The following is a 21,503-nucleotide window of genomic DNA, read 5'->3' as shown; positions in this document are numbered from 1 at the left end:
TTTATATTTTTGTTTTAAATTTTCTAAAAACATTAACTAGGAACATAAAATGACAAAAAACAAGCGAGCTGTTAAACATTTGTTTATTACAGAGTACTCCCTCCAGTTCGAAATAATGAGGACAATTTACCTTTTTACAATTGCCAATGTAAATGTCTGGACATTAATATCTCTAATTTTGTATTCGTAAAAATTATTAAATGTTGATATTCCGAAAGTACATATCGAAACAAATCAAACAAGACCCACACAACTATATTTTTCCTTACCCATAAATCACAAATGATAGTCAAATTGAAATTTGTGAATAGTATTAAAAGTCAAGGGTGATGATAAAGGTCGCAAGTTGCGACATCATTTAGTTGTCACAATCTTACATGCCTCAGTTTAATTGGTACATATAGGCGCCACGTAGGCTATGTGTCATCCGAATATTTTTACTATCAATTCAATATTTTTACTATGAAAATATGTAAATAACGTAGTCGATATAAAGAAGGAAACAAATTAGAATATTAAGATTTTCCTACCTTTTTTTGAAACATGAATAATAGATTATATATGTTAAATATTTTGGTTCCCAATTTAAATCATGACACATAAGCATGCCATGTCATCAGTGTGACACGGCTTATAGGTCGCATGTTGCGACCTTTATCATTTTCGAAAAGTCAAAATGTCCATGTTATTTCGAAACGGATGAAGTATATTGTATGTTAGTTTTTATATCAAACTAGCTAGGTAAAGGGATGAATATAAAAGAAATTATTGGACATCTATTGAAAATTTCTTTACAATAAAGCATTTGCTTTCAAGTTAAGTTCAACAATTTGAGTTCGACTTGAGGTTTTAATGTTTTATGTGTTTGGGGCAACATAATAGGAGTACTTATTAAAAGCCATAATACAAGCTGGTCAAGTGATAAGATGTGTGCAATGTTGTCAAAGTTGTGACTTGAGCTATAATCAATCTTACTACTTCGTATTTGATAAAATTATACGGAGTATGAACTTCCATGAGTTTGTCATTTTATTAACAACGATTGTATATTCAGTGTGTAAGGATATGTGAATAGAAATTATGAAAGATGAAAGATGAAAGATGAAAGATGAAAGATGAAAGATGGTTTATCATCTAATTATTATTATATGTTGAATCGGGTCAGTATCGTATAACTGTACTCCGTATTAAGATCAAGATTGATGTCATATTGTGAATCATAAAATGGTACGTAAGACACATATCTAGATTTTCACAATCACCTTAGGAAAAACCAAAAAATTTACAAGTATCTATCTTGATTTCGATCTTTTCCATTATTACAAATCTTGGATCAATATCAATGGAAATATCATAAGAGAAAATACAAACTTTTATATAAGACGGTCTTATAAAAAAAGACCTCATTGGTGTCATATAAGTTAAGTAATGGAATCAATTAGTTAAACATTATAACTAATTAGTATAGTATTACAATCAATTAGTTAAACACTGAAATTAATTAGTTACACACTGAAACTAATTAGTTACACATTGAAACTAATTAGTTAAGCAATGAAACCAATTAGTTAAACAGTGAAAGTGGTCTTTCTGGTAAGACGGTCTTACACAAAAATTGTCGGAGAGAAAATCATAAAAATAAAGTAAGAAAACCAAATTAATGAAGATTTTGTAACCTTAATAGCATTTAAGAGTAATGATACTTTAATTCCAATTAAAGTCGATCTTTCTCTTAAATACATATTATCAAACAAGAGTAGAATCAAAGAAGATACGCAAAACCATTAAAACATTTACACATTGGTCAAATATTAGTGGTAATTCATGTGTTCTTGACTTCTTTTTTTTCAAATTCTATATTTTCCACATAAAAGTACCATATTAATATTTTAATATGTAAAATTGCTGACTCTCTTTTAGGCTTTTAGTTCATTAATTATTACAACAAATCTTATTAAGACCATGCTTTTTTTACTTTCTCTAATTTTCCATTTTTGTATTATTATTATTTACTTTTGTGCCCTCCAATTCTGCCTTTGATGGATGCGCGTAGTTGTTGGTCATCATCCTTTCCTTACCATACCTTTGACATGATTTGTAGGCACAAATTTAGTGTGCTTCCAATTTTTTCACTAAAAACATGTAGAACGCGAGCAATTTAATAAACTTGGTTCATCTAATTTTGACTGAAATTGATTTATTTAACTTTTTTTGAACTTATTTTTTGCTTAAAAATACTTAACTTTATTGTAAATAACTTATTTGTGTGTTAAATTGTCTAAACATAACTTGTTTTCGCCAAAGTTATGAGAATGTATTTTGTCTAAAATAATCTAAAATCATATGAAATTATTTTTTTCTAAAACAAGTTAAAATAAGTTGAAATAAACAGACATATAACAATTAGTACTACTCCATAGTATTTATTATAGTGGAGAAATCTTATGCGACGTGGATTATTTATTTATAATATCCATACGGCAACCAATGCAATGCAATGCAAATTAAATAACTAAATTACTAACACGCAACGAAAAGAGATGTGCATAATTTATGGAATGACTACTATCAAAAACCCAACTAAGACAAGGGCTACTTTTGTCTTTACACTTTCAAATTTAATATTTTCCCTCAAAATTACAAAAATTGCCCTCACAAGTTGACTCTAATGGCGGCCCTCTATATAAAACAAACAGAAAAACATTTCTTCTTCCTACCTTTCATTCCTTTTCTCTCTTCTCTTTTCTCTCTCTTGTCTCTCTCTCTCTAAAACAAATCATATAGTTTATAAAAATGGATCATGATCAAGAAGGCAAGAAAATGATGATGATGAAGGGTATATGGGTAAATGTGGTAGTGTTGATAGCAATAGCAATTGTAACAAAGCTAGTTGTACAACTATGGTGGAAGCCAAGGAAAATTGCAAAGCATTACTCAAATCAAGGAATTAAAGGCCCTCCTTATAATTTCTTCATTGGTAATATGAAAGAATTGGTTGAAATGATGCTCAAAGCTTCTTCTCAACCTATGACTCTTTCCCATAATATCCTTCCTAGAGTCCTTCCTTTCTACCACCAATGGAAGAAAATTTATGGTAAACCATTCATTCCATATTTCAATTCATTCATTCATTCACGATTTGTTCCGTAAAACAACGGTTTGTGACAGATTACAGAAAGATTGCGTACAATCTGAGTCCCCTTAATCTCGCCCTAAGGGCAAAACTTGTGTGTTTGTGATGTATGATCACCATTCACCCTTCTTGTCATGGTTTTTGTCAAGTGGACAAGGCCAAGGAAGAAAACAAACCTTTCTTTTCAAATATCAAAAGATGCCAAAAAATTGATTATACTTTTGATTTGAAAGGATGGAAGGATCTGATGAAGTATATGTGGAATTTCCAATTATTGCATCAACTTTTTTTTCAATTTCTTTTCCTTTTTTTGTTTGCTCCCATTTTTGTACACAATCTTTTTTGTCCATCTTCTTCTACATTTACACCCCATTTGTTTTTTGTTTTTTTGAAAAAAACATCCCCGTTTTTACATCAGTCACAATGGAGTAATCTTTTAAAGACGGAGGGAACATGAATCATATTTTGGATGTATTACATAAGAACTATTTTTTTGAGCTGTCTTCTTTCCACCCTCTCACTAGTCACCACCATCATAAATCACATATAACATTATTCTTTCTCTCTCCTCAATTCATGTTTCCAAATTTGCCAACTAGCTTTTCTCATCAAATATTCATGATCATCAAACAAAAATTTCTCCTATGCTTAATTTCTTTTAGAAAAGGATTAGTACACCATAATTAATAATAATTGCACCATAATTTTGTTAATTATGAAAATTAATTTTTTATTGGAAATTTATTGACAGGTGCAACGTACCTTATTTGGTTCGGGCCAACCCCGAGGCTAACAATAGCGGATCCGGGTCAAATAAGAGAAATATACTCCACCAAGTCAGAATTCTATGAAAAATATGAGTCTCATCCTCTTGTTAAAAAACTTGAAGGTCATGGTCTTGTATCTCTTAAAGGTGACGTATGGGCTCATCGTAGAAAGACCATTTCACCCATCTTCCACCTCGAAAATCTCAAAGTAAGTCACATTTTCTTTTAACAAGAACAAAAAATTATGGAAAACATGATGATAGAATTATATAGTTGTAACAAGATTTTTTTTTCCAAAAAAAAGTTTCATAGTAATGAATATAACAATGATGAAATTATATACGTATACCTTACAGGAGTCATATTTATTACAACCCATATGATCTTGAATTACAACTCATGGGTTTAAAAAAAGTTTCACAATAATGAATATAACGATGATGAAATTATATTCGAATACATTACAGGAATTATATTTATTACAACCCATATTATGATGTTGAATTACAACTCATGGGTTTAAAATTTGGAAAATGTGGGTGCAGTTGATGATACCCATAATGGGAAAGAGTGTGGGCCATATGTTAGACAAGTGGTCCTTGATGTCAAATTCAGGGAAAGTTGAACTTGAAGTCTCAGACTGGTTTCAAAATTTGACAGAAGAGGTTATTACAAGGACTATCTTTGGGAGTAGCTATGATGATGGCAAGAAGATCTACCAATTACAAGCTAAACAAATCGTCTTTGCCGCTGAGTCCTTTCAAAAGGTTTTCTTCCCCGGACACGGGTATGTTATCTTAATGTTACTCCGTACTCACCAGCACATTCTGCTGGTGCTGCTGCTACTGTTGCAGCAGCAGCAGCAGCAGTTGTGCAGTAAAGTTGTACTACTCTCAACCAAGCACGCTTAAATTATTATTTAAAATGAATAATAATAATTATTCACGCGCTTTGTTCTTGTCCTTTTTTCTTTGGCTGCAGATTCCTGCCAACGAAGAGGAACAGAACGACGTGGAAACTAGACAGAGAGATTGAAGGGTTATTAATGAAGTTGATTAGTGAGAGGAAAGAGAGTATTCTAAGACGGCGAGGAAAGGAAGAGGAAGAGGAAGAGGAAGAGGAAGAGAAAGTCGGGGAAAAAGAATGTCATAAAGATTTGTTAGAGATACTAATACAAGCGAGCATAAACACCAGTAATAATAGTAATAGTAATAGTAATAGTAATAGTAATAAGAAAATGATGATGAATATAAGAGAAAAAGACATAGTAGAAGAGTGTAAGAGCTTCTTCTTTGCTGGGAAACATACAACTTCAAATTTGATGATATGGACAAGTATACTCTTAGCAATGCACCCTCAATGGCAGCAATTGGCACGTGAGGAAGTTATGAGGGTGTGTGGAGCACGTGATATCCCTACCAAAGATGATGTTTCTAATCTAAAGACGGTAAGTGACTAAGTGCTCCCTCCTCACTCTTCCTTCTCCCTAAAATATGCCACTCTTTTTTCTCTTTTCTTTTTGGCATATATCATGCATTCTTGTCTCATTTCAGAAGGAAATTTAATTAATTTATTCAACATGGAATTTTTATTTTTATTTTTATTTTTATTTTTAGTTTCAGTTTTTTTTATGACAATTCAAGATGGAAACTGATTTTTTTCATTATTTACAAAAAAAACAAAATAAAAAGGACAGTCCGTAGATAAGAGTAGGATCGGTATTTTAATAGTCTATAAAAGTTAACTCGTATCTAAAATATTACTCCGTACTTAAAAGGATTGAAATACAAGCAATTTTCATAGGAAAATGAGTCAATTTATAAATGAAAGTAGATTTTTTGTCATAAATATTAGATCTTTATTATGAGTAGAAACTCACCATAACGTTTTTATTTTTAATGAAAAATGTCTTTATTAGTAAAGAGCAACATAGTACGGAGTAAAACAAATATCTCTTTAATTATAACGAGTAGCAAATTTTAACAAAAAAAATTTATACTTCTTATAGAACTAAATTAATTATAATAAAAACTTTAACATGTAGTAGTTCGGATATACTACTTCGTACGTAGTTTGCTTGATGATATATTGATATACTTGAAATAGTAACGACGTCGTAAAAGATCAATACTTATTAAAGTAAACGAGTATTATTTTAAATTACCTATAAAAGAATTTTCCATTTTTATTTTTTCGCACCAGAGAAATACGAAGTACTTAAGTACTCCTTTTATTTTATTTTATTTTTATGATTATCAACTTATTTTCCTACATACTCGGTACATTTTTTTAAAGGCCATTATATATCTTAGCTGAAAAAATAACAATGTCACAAACTTTTACCATTATTTACTGTATTAGCACAGTACTACTGGCATCATTTTGTTTTTAATTGAGTTAAAGATTGCTAGAAAAAATAACATTTCCAAAAATCTTCTAAATTTTCTTTTCTTTTTTTATCTCACAAAATAAATTAATTGACATTATCATTAATCCATGCAGTTAACAATGATCATATACGAAGTCCTAAGGCTGTACCCACCCGTGGTAGCAACGATCCGACGGGCCAAAACCGAAGCGGACCTTGGAGGCCTTAACATTAAAGAAGAAACCGAGCTCCTAGTCCCAATCTTAGCCGTCCATCACGATCCGGCAATATGGGGCCCGGATGCATCAGAATTCAACCCGACCCGTTTCTCTCAAGGCGTGTCTCGGGCTGCTACCCACCCGACCGCCTTCATACCATTCGGGCTCGGGGGACGCCAATGTATTGGCCAAAACCTAGCATTGTTACAAGCCAAATTAGCAATAGCCATGATCTTACAAAAGTTCACCTTAGAAATGTCACCCAATTATAAGCATGCACCAACCGTTTTAATGCTCCTATATCCTCAATTCGGAGCTCCGATTATATTTCGTAGCTTGTAGGATCCAAGATCCGACCCTAACCCACATATTTTGAGTCCTACATACAAAAAAACCCTACAAAATAAATTTTTTTCTCCCCTTCTTTAACATTTTTTCATTCCTTTTTTAATTTGGTTGTTTTGATGGTTTGCTTAACTTTTTTGCCATTTCACTAACCCGTATGTGAAAAATATTAGAAATAGGACTTAGAAATCTTTCTTTTATTTATTTTTTATATATATAGTTAGCATATTGTGTCACTCATTGTAAATTAAAGTATATATTTGTATACATTTGCTCCTGACTGACACCTTGTAATATATGATAAAATTGTTCATGTTATACACATTCTCTCCGTTCCATTAATAGTCGGACATACTATTTGTCTATTTCACATACGGGGTACTTTTTTTTGGTGCGTGAAGATCTCGAATCAAATCCCGTCTGCACGATTACATCACCGCTCTTTGTAATTTGGTGCATGAAGCAGAAAGAAGACAAGTGAACATGAACAAAATCATGAAACTCTATTTATTAGAAGAGAATAATAATTTTGTAAATGTCAACGCTCATAATCAGTAACATAAATAAGAATGTGACAATAATACATCACTGATAACCAAAAGAATAATAGAATTGACAAAATAATGTAGGCAGTAGTAGACCAGTAGTAGTTCTTTAACGCGGAAAGCCTAACCATACAAGTTAGAAAAAACAGGATAAAAGTTAATCAAAATATGATAAAAGTTCCAAAAAAACTTGGTAAAAATTATTCTGCTGTACAATAAATTTATTGTATATCTTGTACGTGCAAAATCTTTGAAAATAGAATTAATTGACAAAATAATGTTGGCGGTGTAGACTTGTAGCTAGACCTGTCAAACGGGTCGATCGGGTCGGGTTGTAAAAAATTATTTTCGGGTTCGGATTTAATCAAGTCGGTCATTTCCGGGTTCGGGTTTACAAATGCATGATCAAGACCCAGAACATTCGGGTTCGGGTTTACCCAACGGGTTGAGAGATTTTAAAACAACATTATATTTTTATTAGTTTAGGTAATAAGTATACAAAATACGAACACAAATGAACAAATTTTCCTACACAAGTTTATATTTAGTCAAATTCAATCATAAAATGGCGTATAATTCAAATTTAAATCATATTACACACAACAAAAGTAAAAATAACCATTTTACTATGCTTAAAATTCCTCATAATCTCATTATAAATCCAATAATTTTCAATCGATCGGGTTAAAATGGGTTCGGTCGGATTTTGCCCCTTTACTTGCAGGTTGCTCGGATTCGGATAAAATCGAGTTGTGGGTCACAAAATCATGTTCAAGACCCAGTATATTTAGGTCGGGTTCGGGTCGGGTTGCTTTTTGACAGGTCTACTTGCAGAGTTGCAGTAGTACTGTAGTAGTGGTAGTAGGAAGAAGCTGATTCTTTAACGCGGAAAGCCTAACTGCACATACAGGGGGAAGGGAACATCAGTAATGAGGCCAGCTTATCATGCCAGAATGATCAGATAAACTAATTTTAGCCTTGTCATTAAAAATTATTAACAAAATTCAATTTAATATAACATGAAATTACGCAACTAATCATCATCTAATACTGTTTTCGGAACGCGACATCCAAAACAACATGAATGCAACAAAAACTAAACACAAAAATGGGATTGATTGACTTTACACAATGTGCAAGGGGTTGCAGATTGTTAACTAATTTGGTGCCTTCAAATTGTATGCAAGGGGCATGAATCTCTCAGTAAACTATGGGATTTTTTTTTAAAATAAAATAATTATTATCGAGACAGAAAAGTAGGTTACACAATTTTATTGTTATCTGATAATGTCTGAAAAATATAGTAATATTATGAACATCAGTTAGTCAAATGAGCACATGATTGTAACATTATTCATATTAAACTCATAAATTAAGTACTTACTTTAGGAAATATCAATGTGAACCTTCCTGTCCCTATCTCTCTCTTAATGGATGGTGGGCAGACAAAAAATTAACAAGAGATTAAGAAAGCTAATCCAAAAATAGAGGTTTCATCAGCAAAACCTTCTATCAGATAATCTTAACCATTAAACTAACATACTTTATTATGTGATGCAAATAATTACCTTTCAACCAATATTATTAGCTGTCGTTATGCAACTGTTGTATTGAAAATCATCTTGTATCTGCATAACGTTTTAACTGATCAATGCATACCTGAAGAATTTCAGTTAAAAAGACCGTGAATTAAGATTTGAGTTCATATGTTAAAGCTAGGATGCATGACAGTATAATAGTATAAAGTTCATTCAGAAAATTTTATACTCCGTACAACACAGTTAAACTTGCACAAACTATAAGCGAAAGTTTTAAAATATGAATCCACAGCATGACAATAATACATCAATAAAAAAACAGGAAAGAATTTCTTGAGAAATAAATTTACAGTTTCGATATAAAGCATATATAAACAAAAAGAACTGCAGTAAACCAAAAATGCATATATTGATAAATGAGCAAGTAAATAAACAAAAAAAAATGACACAAAGCACAATACAAAGTGGTAGGTTCAGCTAGTTTTGGAGCAACAATGCCAGGGTTTCCATATTGTACAATTCAAGATAGTGATCTAGAGCTTCAAAAACAACAAAGTGCTAGTTGTCCCCATTTCTTATTAGTTAAAACTACTATAATGTTAAGTACAATGATAAACAAGATTAGCACATATAAACATGGTGCATGCCAAAGATTGGAGCTTTTGATACAACCATGCCATTCTTAAATCGCTTAATCCGATGAAGATAAAGCAGATAAACAGTCACACCATAGAAAGTGTGATGTTTCTTTCGGAAGTTGAACGCCTTTCCCTACTTTTAAAGCATTTAAATCATATATTACATCAAGAGTTTAGTTGATTACCCTTCTAACAAGGTGCAATCTGGAGGAAAGATCTTGAACTAATCATATATTACAGAGGCCAGAGAGCACATCCGTTCTTTTCTGGCTTTGAAATCCAAAAAAATATCCAAACCAATACAAATGTCATTCGGCTTAAGGGTTAAATGGCAAAAGACACTGTCACATATGTATTGTTCTAATAATTTGACTGTAATTAACGTGACTTTTAGACCAGCTAGTTTTTAGCCCGTGCAATGCACGGGTTATATATTTTATTAAATCTACATAATTGTGCAGTGTATGCTATATAAAAATTAAAAGGGTCGTGAACTAATCAATTATTCCACCATTGAAGAATTAAGAATTTAAGATGTTATTTATATGAAAATTAATTAAAAGTACATGGCGAGTCATGCATGATTTTTATTTTATTTTTTTTTAAAAAATAGAACTTCAAGGGTAAATAGAACAATTAAAAAAAAAAGGAAAAACATATAAAAGTAAGAAAATGACACGTGGCAAAAAAAATCATTGTGTTTTAAAATATTAGTATAGATTACTTTTGAGTAAATAGGTCTGGAGGTCCCTAAACTTTGCCAAAAGGAGCAGTTAGGTCCCTCAAGTTTCAAAAGGAGCATTTAGGTCCCTCAAAATGGATGGAAACCGCTGCTTTTTGACTTCTGTTACTAACGTCTGTTAAATGAATTAAAAATAAAGGCAAATTAATATAAAAGGCAGAAAAGGACAAAATAACAGTTACTTTTACATATTAACAATAATTAAATAAAGGGAAACCCTTTTAAGTTAGCTTTTTACAAAAAACTAGCAGTTCAAAGTATTTAACAAAGCCATTTGTACCCAAATTATTCAACACTTAATAAAATAAAATAAAGGATCAACGCTTCCTACTAATCAAATCCCCCAAATTAACACACCCAACAAGCATAGGTTAATCAACAACATTTCTCATAGACAATTTATCAAACACCTTGTGTGCACACCCAAGTAACTTACATTTCCGGTAAAATTCATCCGAGCTCAAACCCATAAACTCCATGCATCGTCATCATCTTCAATCTCATGTTTAATCAGCAAGTCGATCGATCGATCGAGAACCAATACTCACAACCACAAAAACAAAGCACCTTGCTGGATGTTCCTTAACAACAGGGCCCGACTCCGAATTTTCAATCGGAGCCTCTGAGTGGGCTTAGCCAAGCTCTGGACACCTCTTGGCTGATTTCCTGAAAGGGGGTTTAATTTCCTCCGCCTCTTAATTCTTACTCAAAGTCTCGAACCATCTTAGTTTACTCCTCTTCTTCTTCGGTATTTCGTGGCTGCAAGTAGGGAAAAATCCCATGGTTGATTGGTTTCTTCACTGCTACTCTGCATCATCGTTGATCCTCATCATGATCACCATCAATCATCTATCAACTTGAGCTTGAGATCACAATAATCGTGCACCTTCAAAGATCACTTTCAACAGTATCCCATAATAAAAGAGGAGAGAGAAAGAGAGAGAAAAAGGTAGAAGAAGAACTAGTGGTAATAGCAGACATCTGGGAGAAGAGAATTTGAAACTTTAGAGTTGTGGAAGAACAACAATTAGCTGAAGTTTATGACGATAATTGCTGAAAATTTAGAGTAAATTTGCTTGGGTTACTCACTAAATTCGATTTGATTAGGAAGAGTTGTGGAAAAACCTAGAAAAGGGAATATAAAGGGTGAAACGTGTAAATGGAGAAAAAGCCATATGAAAAAGCTAAGTAAGTTGAAAAAGCTAAGTCATAATTAAAATCAGCTGTTTTCATTTATTTATACACATGTAAATTAATTTTCCTTTTCTTTAAAGCGGTTTTATTATTATTTTATTGAACTTAACGGAAAATGAAACGGTGTTAACAAAAGTAGCTGATTCCATCCATTTTGAGGGACTAAAATGCTCCTTTTGAAACTTGAGGGACTTAACTGCTCCTTTTGCCAAAGTTTAGGGACCTCCAGTATAGTTTACTCGATTACTTTTCCTAATATGTGTCTTGATGTAATCAATCCATTAATGACACATTAAGTCTATCAATGTATACTTTTATTATAAAATGAATCATTCATAAGCATGAACATTCATCTTATGTGTATTATCATAATGCATCTAATGTCTAAAGTTATCATATCTTTAAAACAAAGATCAACAGAATGGGTTAAAACTCCGAAATTGAAAATTTTGGTTATGAACATAAAAAATCCGGACCTACAAAATTACCGGAACCAAAATTACACCACCCCCACATCCGACCTAACCAATGAAATTGGCATCTCACTCTCCCCATAGTATATCTTCCGTTACTTCGTCATAATTCCCTATTAAGGACCACATAGCAACTCTAACTGCAGTATAACCAGTTAACATGGTCCTTTATTACTTCAAACTACAGCCTAGAGCTGACTCAATATATATACATATAGACCCATCAAAGGAGGTACAACTACAACCCAGAAAGTCTGCAACAAACAAACATTTCCCATTAAGACTAAATGGAGGAAGCTCACTATAAATGAGTCTTCATTCATTCATCCAGTTCTTCTTCCATCATTCTGTTTTCACAGTGAACTTGACATTACCTGGCAAGATAGCCAAATCTACCAACTATATGCCCTCATGGGACCACGAGGTTTCTTCTTTATTGATTATTCTATTGTCCTCATGAAGCTGTTAGAACAGATTACTAATTGATGGTCCCCAAATGTCATGTGGCTAAGAGATCTACTATCTGTCCTACTTCTAAAGAGATTGCAAAATTTTCAATAAACATTTAATGAAATACAAGCATTATGTCTAATTAGCTCCTAATCCCTACTTATTCAATTTCCTAACCCAACTCCTAGCTGCATGCGGAGTATATCTTATCTTTACCAATTTAAAGTATTAATCAACGTCAGTTAAGCAAGAAACGTGCATCTTCTGAACTCAGTATCACAATAAAGTTGTCATCAACAATGACTACAAATATGGGAGGAAAAAGTTACTGAATAAGGTCTTACACAAAGTTTTTGCTATGTACTAAAGAGGAACTATCGAATGTAGTATTGATGACATTAAACCAGTCTAAAAAAGTCTTTTAATGTTCAAGTGTGTCAAAAACAAGCAGCAGGGTGTTCTTATCCCTTTGTTTGCTGATATCTAATAAGTTGATTTAACATTAAATGTCATGTAACCTATGCTACAACATCAACCAAGATATTAGCATATGCCAGCTTTCAGCTGGATTCCGAAGAACTATCCTAATCTTCAAACCCAAAGCACCTTCTTATTCTTTCTGACATGACAGTAGGCATACTCATGCAATGAACTTGGGAAGGCAAACATTAATATCATTCAATTTAAATAATTTCCTTTCAACCACATATCACCTCTGCAAAACCCAACATTTGGAAGTTTATCTGTTTCCTTTCTCTTCTAACATAGGTAACTGCTAAATCTATCATCACTACGAATCCTCGTTTAGCATCATGAATGCAACTCTTTGCATTTAAACTTCACATAAATAGCCTCAAGGATACTACTTAAATCTGTTTACTCTTGGGGGGCTTTTTCATTCTTTTGTGGGATTATACTGTTTTACTCGGTTTATTAATACTGCAATGAGTGTTATAACTTCTATGCGGTAAACTTGTTCCACAACTCCCTCCGCAAGTCCCAAAATTTAACATCTCAATACATTTGATATTCCGAAAAGGACAAAAAACATCAAACTGAGTTTTTCTTTCAGTATTTGTGCAGGAATACAGGTGCTAACAATTTTAACAAAATTCACCAAACACACGCATACATTAAATGTTAGGAGCAGAAATATAACCTCTCATGTTACTTGAAAGTCCAGAAACAAAGGAACACTTCTTGTGGCATCTGCAAAATTATAAGAAATCATATTATTAGAAAACAAATAAAAGACAAAGCAGCTACTTAATTAAATAATACTCCATAACTAAAAATATTGTACATTCTTCTCGGAGGTATCCAGCTCATTAGCTCATTTACCAATTAGACACATCCACAAATCCCTAGTAAATCCCTTAAATCCATGGCTGTATGAAGACCTTTCCGTTTAAATCTTATTACTTTAAGAAACATTGTCTCCTATGGTAACCTAAGGCCAAAGCAATTTAACTGGCTTTGTCTATCCTTAAATTAAGCCACTTTGTCGGGCATTTCTAATTCTCTTCCTATGATTGGTTGTCACCTGTCTTTTCTTTAAAATCTGTATAGCAGCACCAATCTCAGAAGGGCCGGTAGACGGTAGTAGCTGCTATTATATTCTAAAAATGACAGGATCTTTCCTAAAAAAATACAAAGACTTTGGAATTTTATCAGTAAACTTATGTATATGAAACCTTAGTGCTTGAAACTTACTTCCATTAAGATCGCAGCATTGTACAAGATGTCTCCGTGACATTATCACCATCATTAGCTGTAAACAACGAAGAACATTATAGTATGACAAAACCAAGTCTAAATAACTAGTAACATATTTTCATTTTAAAAAAGCATGATCTCTGCACGTATGCGTGGCCAGGCATATGATATTTGTTTAAAAATAGTATATTGGGGTATCTACTTAAGCCCCAATCATTGCAGTATAATACCATACATGAACAGGCAAAGCATGATGAACTCCAGTGCAGAGCAGCATATATTGGAACAGCAGCAACACTTCTAACAGACATTTCAACTAACAACCAGAAAAATGATAATTAATTAAACTTAAACTAATATAGTAATAGCCTAACAGGTCCCCTAGTCTTCTATCATTAACAAATGTGCCAATACTTTTTTGCGTCACCAAGGATTGTCATGTTTAACTGATAAAACTATACAATAATTTGCCCAAAAGTTTTCTAATAGAACGTCAAGTTTCAACTAAACAACAAGGAAACAATTCCTTTATGGCTTCTTTATCTTTAAGTCCGATGCACATTTCATTTGTCGTCTTCTTGACTTGCCTGTTGCTAGTAACTTAAAGGGAATCTCTCTCTCATGTGACCAATGCCATACTTCTATCTGATAAATGGGTGTTATCACAGGTGAACCCCCCGTTATACAATCCTATTTACTCATTGTGCAACAGTCGGTATATTAGCTACTCAGTCTATATCTCAAGCATTTGATGAATGTGGAATACACAAATGATCCGTGATTCTGCCACCACAAGCAAAAAGTTATTCATTTCATCCCTAAAAATATGCCAATATAGGTAGTTGAAGTGGAGGAGAAACTGTGACTTGGAATGTATATAAGATAATCTAGGTGCATCATCATAAGATAAAACTGAAAGTATACCTTGAGATCTTAACTCATTCAATCTAGACAAAAGCTAGATCAAAGGCAGGAGATGAAATCCAAGCAAAAGGAGACGAATGAAATACTAGAAGATGATAACGTGGATCTTTGACATAATACAATCCTAACCAAAGTTGCAAAAAAGGAAATCAAGTTGTTGTTGACAAGCTCGGCAAATTATGAAAGAACTCTTTTGGCCCTCAACATTAATCAAGATGAATTAGCCTATTCGGCTGCCCATAATGGCAAGTAACCAAAACTTATTTACTAACTAATCATTTCCTTTTTGGCCACTTGCAAAGAGCCCATAAAAGTTTCAGAACATACAGAAAAAGACCAGAAGATCCTGACTTCATTATGAAAGCAAAAATTTAACTAACTGTATGCACTTTATAAATCCTGATAAACTATTCAATACAAAACAGTACGCTGAAAATCACATCATTCAACAATTAATAGCACTAACCCTCTTCTGAGGAAACTACTGCTCCAAGCCTGTCCCATCTTATCCCTTTTCCATTGAAGAAAAAGTCACCAGTAAACTTATGTCTCGTCTTAGCAATCTGACCATAAAATAATAAATAGAAGAGTTCACATTCACATTTGACTACGACAGGTGATCCAGAGAGGGATGTTCATAATATGCTATCTGAAAATAAAGCTTCTTACAAACAATTCATGATGCACTTAGAAGACCTTTAAGCAGTGGCATACAGTTTCAAGATAAGATAAGTTCCATGAACAACAAAAGTTTAAGTAGATAATATATTGAACACTTCATCTCCAAGTAGACTCCAATAACCAGCCATATATAATTTCTGTCTCTCTGGCCCATTAGAAGTATATGAAGTCTGATAAATATAGTTACCACATGTATCCCTTTAAAGTCTAGTAAACATCATATATATTTTCCCTTAAAAAATGCAACCAAGAATTATGTGCGTCTCCGCTTTAAGTCTAAGTGTCTAACAAAAATCCAGTAAACATCATCACAAGGAATCCAGTTAACGTCATCAAACTCTCTCTTCAAAGAACCTAACCAATATAATTTGAGACAAATTCTGCTTCATGTTTCTCAGATTTTGAAATACAGCCGCAATAAAAAAAAAATAGCAATCTCTAGCATGATCTCCAGAGTTCCTGAACTTTCAAACACAATCTAAACCCCAGAAGAAAATAAGCATATGACAACAGAAAAACACCATTGGAAGCTATGTTATGAGCCGATTTTGTCATCTTAATCTTATTATTTTTTTAAATAAGAAATTGTTGAATCAGTTGAAAGAGCACGGCATGACGACAAGGTGTCCTCATAAAGAAAACATAAACAAATTTACACATTAGCCCAATTCCTCTGTATCCCCTGATTGAATAATCTTTTAAAACCTCACCTACCATGGCCCATAAAGACGCTAACAGGATTAAGTTGTCCCATAATAATTCATGTTGGACTCCAGAAAAAATATGGGCATTTCGTCCCAGCCATAATTTCCACAGAGCTGCCAGAATAGCATTTCGCCAAGGCATCTTCATCTCTTTTCCACTTACCAACACCTTATAAAAATTTCGTAACCACTCTTGTATATACAACGGACAAACCTAATCCTCTTTATACACCGCAAAGAGTCATCTCCAAAGGTAACAAGCCATTTACACAGTGAACAACACTCGCTATAAATTGTGCTAAGAACTCAAGCCTTCTGACCTCTGTTTTTGGAGCACATCAGTTGTCCCAAGCCTTCCCAAAGCTAACGTCCACACAAATGCTTTCCCAAAGCAAATGTTCTCGCCTTTGCAACAATTGCCACCAGATACATCTGCTCATGAATAAACACCATCTTAATCTATACCAAATTTTTTTTTTTTTTTTTTAAAAAAGTGCTTGTCTAGAAGAAATGTCGGGTACAAGATATCGGCTATGTCTAATATTAGACTTCTACAATGCAATCAATTGAAGAAAGTGGCTTTGTGACTTTGTCTAAAAGAACTTTTACAATGTAATCAATGGAAGAAAGTGGCTGCCACTTTGTCTAAAAAAAACTTCTTCGATGCAATCAATACAAATTTAGGTCTATAATGCATATACATAAACAGCAAGACAGCAAAATTAGCCACCTTTGGCAGTCAGAAAATCCATAAATCAGCAGCACAAAAGTCAGGCTATCTCAGAAACTCCTGATAAGTGTTAAATGGGCTCCAGATTCCCTCTTTTATTGATTGTTTGTAGGCTATCATGGCTTAGATCCATATGTTACCCTCTTTTGCCCCCAAATCCACAGGCTTAGAAGTATTGTTGTCAAAATAGCATGCACTTCAGGACTCCTTAATGGAAGTCATAAATATCCGGTACACCCACACACTCTTAATTTCAGGTAAGCATGCCCGCACCTAGAGTAGCTACAGCCACAACACCAATCAACATTCAACCCGCATCACACTCTAAAAAATACAACCTCTATTTGGCATAAAGTCAAGGGAGCAAAGTTCTAGTTGCAAGATGGTGAAAGCTTGATAATTGGTTAACTGTATCAACCGATCAAACAATAAAGAACTGAAAAATTTGTAGTCAGAGTTGTCATCCTAGCTCTAATCCAAATGCTATGTTACAGTGCATCTTATGAGAGACAGAAAAAACTAAAGATGAACAATACGAATGTCATGCATTGTAAATGTATATTTTGATACTAGTCATACAACCGTCATTGTAAACTCCGTATACACGTCTCCAGCAAACTCTGAGTTTCTAACTAATTTCTAACATACCTCTTCTAATAGCTGCACAGTTTATGGGTTACAAATATATAATAGAGTAGTTGGCTAGGTTGTTGTTACACATAGAAGTCTCCTGATGCAACAACCAAGATAAGTGTTCTGAAGCTTGTTGTTCATCAAACTTCACACTTACACAAAACATTTGACCTATTTAGAAAATCATGACAAGCTCACAAGTGCGATGAACGAAATCTATGAGAGGGTGGATACTCTACCAGGATTATCATATTCCAAAGTGGAAATGGATAAAATCTTAAGCTAACCCATTAAAATACTTCCACAGAAAAGAGAATGCGTACAACCTGTACATTTAAGAACAACACTAAGCAGCGACTATGCCAAGCAAACTAAATTAAGGGTAGTCCAAAATGAATAAAACCATAAATCAAAGACATTGTGTCCACAGTCTGCAAGTTCCAGAAGATGTTAAGTATATTTTTTCATTCATGAAATTGCAGAAAAACCCACCCAAGTCCTCACAATGGATAGTACCTGGATAGAAAGTATTTTACAATACTCGAAACTTGCTAGTTGCTTCTTAGTGCAGTGTAACATTCTCCTTTGTCTTTGTTCAATAACATCGCCGTCTAACAGTAACTAATCCACTTTCTTCTTTTGCAAAAACATGCAATCTCTTTTTGTACATAGCAAATAAATTGAAGTTTTCCAATTTAAGTGGGAGAGTGATGAATAAAAGCCCAAATCAAACCCATAAATCTTAACTGGTCATTATCAAGAATCACCACATCATTTAGAGTTGCAAGGTGCAGCCAATGACACCATAACTAATTATTCCACAAACATTTGAGGCACCACTTTCCCGGGATTCCCAATATGCGATGGCAGGAACGTATTAACTCTTGTCCTAAAGGCTAATCAGTCTAATCACATCACATCACATCACATCAAAAGGAAAGGGAGGGTTTAGAAAGAGAAGTGCAGATTTCCTCTTATTACCCCCTATGCTGGCATACTGCTATACATAAAAAATCCACAACTTCATCATATAGCTCTGAAGTTTCAAGTCATAATTCCAATAAAACTAAATCTTTCTGCTCCAAGATGAACATTCCACTTTCTAAAATTAGGCAACCCAAAAAGAACTTCAAGCTTCCATCTTACACTTCCTTTTCTCATTTCCCCGCCCCCTCCCATCAATTTTTTTCTCTTTTCCAACACTGCCTCTTACTTCCTTTCTATCTACCCACTCCCAATTCTTCATTCTACGTTTAACTATAATAATTTTCGTGCTAATTGCAAGTGTGAGTATCATTTTGAAACGGAGGGAGTATTTTTTTTCTCTAATTTTGACTACTATGGTTCTCCATACTTATTCAACTCCCAACAGCACAATTCTATAAATAGAGGGGGGAATATAAGCTTATTTTCCATACAAAATTCACACAAATGACAGAACCCTAAGCTTCTTTAGGTTACTAATTCACATTTCTATACGAACGATTGCAACTTTTTTAAACCCTCGTATCCCCAATACTCCCATATTTAAGTTCAGTCATATAATCAATGCTCTCCCCAATTTCTTCAGAACCCAATCAACTAAATAAAATTAAAACTCAACCAAAATCAAACAGAAATTCATTCCAAGCTCCAATTTTTGTTCTCAATTACGTTAAAGAAACGCAACAACAAAACAATAGCAGCAATGAAATTAAACTACGCGCTTGACTTACAAAGAGCAAAATCATTACAAAATCTGACAAACCGAGGATCAAATTAGTAACTTCAATACTATGAAATTGAAATAGAAAACAAAATCAATCGAAGAACTATAAACAGATACAAGGCGAAAATACAGAAGAATCATACCTCAGAAATTTGCAGTGAATTCTTCGAATTTTTCTGGGAATTTCGAAATTTTTTTGTACTCCCTTTTTCTTCTGTCTTAAAATCCGCGATAGGCGGTAAAATACCTTTATCTTTTACGACTATTTAAAATTTATGAATAAAAGTTGACAACAAAGTGGCTGTAGTTTAGTGGTAAGAATTCCACGTTGTGGCCGTGGAGACCTGGGCTCGAATCCCAGCAGCCACATATTATAAACTTATTATAATATTATTTTTTGTGCTAACTTTTAATTTTAATTGGTCTAATTTTTTTTTTTGCAATTTCCGAAGTATGTTAAGTTACAATCTTTGTGTTTTTCCATTATTGGTTTATTTTGATAAATAAAACAATCTTATTGGTTGTTGTAATGATTAGTAGATTGATATTTTACTTGGGTTTATTTTTTTTTCAATAAAAAAGCAAAGAATCTTTATTATACGTTAATAAACGTGCAAAAGTTCAAACAAAAAGAAATGGAGGGAGTAATTACTAAATACTCGCACCGTTTTGACTTTTTACACTATTTACTTTGACCCTATTTTATTTATAGTATATGAAAATAAATGTTACTCCCTCCGTCTCTTTTTGTTCTTTACGTTTTCCTTTTTGGGTATTTTAAAATGTTCTTTACATTTCCTTTTATATTATCACATAAATGACTTAGTATTTTATCAAAATTTGTGTCCAATTATTATTTTAACCAATTAAATTCATTGGGTCATTAACTTTTCTCATTTCCCAATATCAGAATTTTGATAAAAGTGAAAACATTATAAATAAATGTAATTTATCTTGTTTAAATAAAAAAATTGAGAAATCTCGATGCAAATTAATTAATCGTTAAAACGCGTGAAAAATACCAAATGTAAAAAACAAAAAGAGACGGAGGGAGTAGTATATAATATATTGTTGGCTTCATCTTAATATATATTTTCAAAATATTAATATTGTTATAAGTTTTTATAATATGTAGTTAGAGACATTGGTGGTCAAAGTTGCGCATCGACAAGCGTGTCCAGTCAAAACGGTGCGAGTAGGAGGGAGTACATGATTATAAATTCGTGCATGAACCTCTTGTTATTATTTGGGGTTGGAGATAGAAATGGAAAACATAAAAAATACTGAAGTGTTGTCATACATCGTATTTATTTTCTTTAAGAATGAGCCACAAAGGGAGTATATATTGACGAGGAAGAGGAGATTCAAACTCATGACCTGTTGTACACATGTAAATACAAATTTATTGAAGTATTTTTCCCGTGAAAAGTTTCACTTATCTAAAGGGCTAGGTACGAGCAACTCCAATGGTTAGCTATCATGAAATGCCGCATAAGCTTTCTAAACTATACAATTTCCAGCTATTTGTTGCTCCATTGGTTAGCTACTTCTCAATTACTATTTTCAAGTATTATGGGAAACCACCAAAACGTTACAAGCTTAACAAGCTACAAAGATCAAGTAAACTACAAGAAGTTGGTAGGGAGCCGAGATACAATCTGGGCCCCTACTCCTCTAGCTATGGCGAACCCGATCCTGCTGAAAATGTGGGCAGCTGCCCGTGCCCCTATGTCTTGAGCCCTGGAGTACGTCTGGACCCGCTTCAGCAACGAAACAGCCCCTTTCTCTAACTCCCCAAAAGAAGAGAAGGAAAAAGGAAAGAAACCGTAACCCAAAGCCCTACAACGTGCCGCATACTTATCCTGCTTCCGCTGCGCAGCAACCGCCACAACCCGACCCGGAACGAAGTCTGACAACCCAGATTGCGTCATAGGTGAAGACCCAGTCAAGTCAACACACACATCTACACCGCTATCCCAAGAATAAAGCAATATAT

The 21,503-nt window shown here is 33.3% G+C and overlaps 1 protein-coding gene, 1 long non-coding RNA gene and 1 other non-coding gene across 7 annotated transcripts; 2 read left to right on the top strand and 1 right to left on the bottom strand.

Annotated features, from left to right (window-relative positions):
- The first annotated feature begins 2,715 nt into the window (after positions 1 to 2,715).
- On the top strand, positions 2,716 to 7,173 carry LOC110787896 (cytochrome P450 734A1). The gene is made up of 5 exons (XM_021992536.2): positions 2,716 to 3,094; positions 3,885 to 4,108; positions 4,446 to 4,687; positions 4,882 to 5,347; positions 6,403 to 7,173. The coding sequence occupies exons 1-5, from the start codon at positions 2,794 to 2,796 to the stop codon at positions 6,826 to 6,828; spliced, it is 1,659 nt and encodes a 552-aa protein (XP_021848228.1). The 5' UTR covers positions 2,716 to 2,793; the 3' UTR covers positions 6,829 to 7,173.
- A 3,340-nt stretch (positions 7,174 to 10,513) lies between these two features.
- LOC110787898 (uncharacterized) lies at positions 10,514 to 19,907 on the bottom strand. 5 transcript variants are annotated; one of them, XR_008932310.1, is made up of 6 exons: positions 19,651 to 19,907; positions 16,757 to 16,868; positions 15,518 to 15,614; positions 14,125 to 14,182; positions 13,571 to 13,620; positions 10,514 to 11,156 (listed from the first exon to the last, which is right to left on the bottom strand). It is a non-coding gene; the product is annotated as an uncharacterized lncRNA (long non-coding RNA). The 5 variants fall into 5 exon arrangements; XR_008932312.1 differs by having other exon boundaries at positions 16,443 to 16,868; positions 19,651 to 19,897; XR_008932311.1 differs by having other exon boundaries at positions 15,518 to 16,868; positions 19,651 to 19,901.
- On the top strand, positions 19,805 to 19,876 carry TRNAH-GUG (transfer RNA histidin (anticodon GUG)). The gene has a single exon. It is a non-coding gene; the product is annotated as a tRNA-His (tRNA).
- Positions 19,908 to 21,503: the final 1,596 nt, after the last annotated feature.

The sequence above is a fragment of the Spinacia oleracea genome, chromosome 4 (genome assembly GCF_020520425.1).
Source record: "Spinacia oleracea cultivar Varoflay chromosome 4, BTI_SOV_V1, whole genome shotgun sequence".
Classification (NCBI taxonomy): domain Eukaryota; kingdom Viridiplantae; phylum Streptophyta; class Magnoliopsida; order Caryophyllales; family Amaranthaceae; genus Spinacia; species Spinacia oleracea.
Note: the sequence above shows the minus strand (reverse complement) of the source record. Positions and strands in the feature narration are given on the sequence as shown.

Coding starts and splice junctions, on each gene's coding strand:
- LOC110787896 (XM_021992536.2), top strand. CDS start 2,794: ATGGATCATGATCAAGAAGGCAAGAAAATGATGATGATGAAGGGTATA. Junction 3,095..3,884: donor CCAATGGAAGAAAATTTATG/GTAAACCATTCA, acceptor ATTTATTGACAG/GTGCAACGTACCTTATTTGG. Junction 5,348..6,402: donor ATGTTTCTAATCTAAAGACG/GTAAGTGACTAA, acceptor TAATCCATGCAG/TTAACAATGATCATATACGA.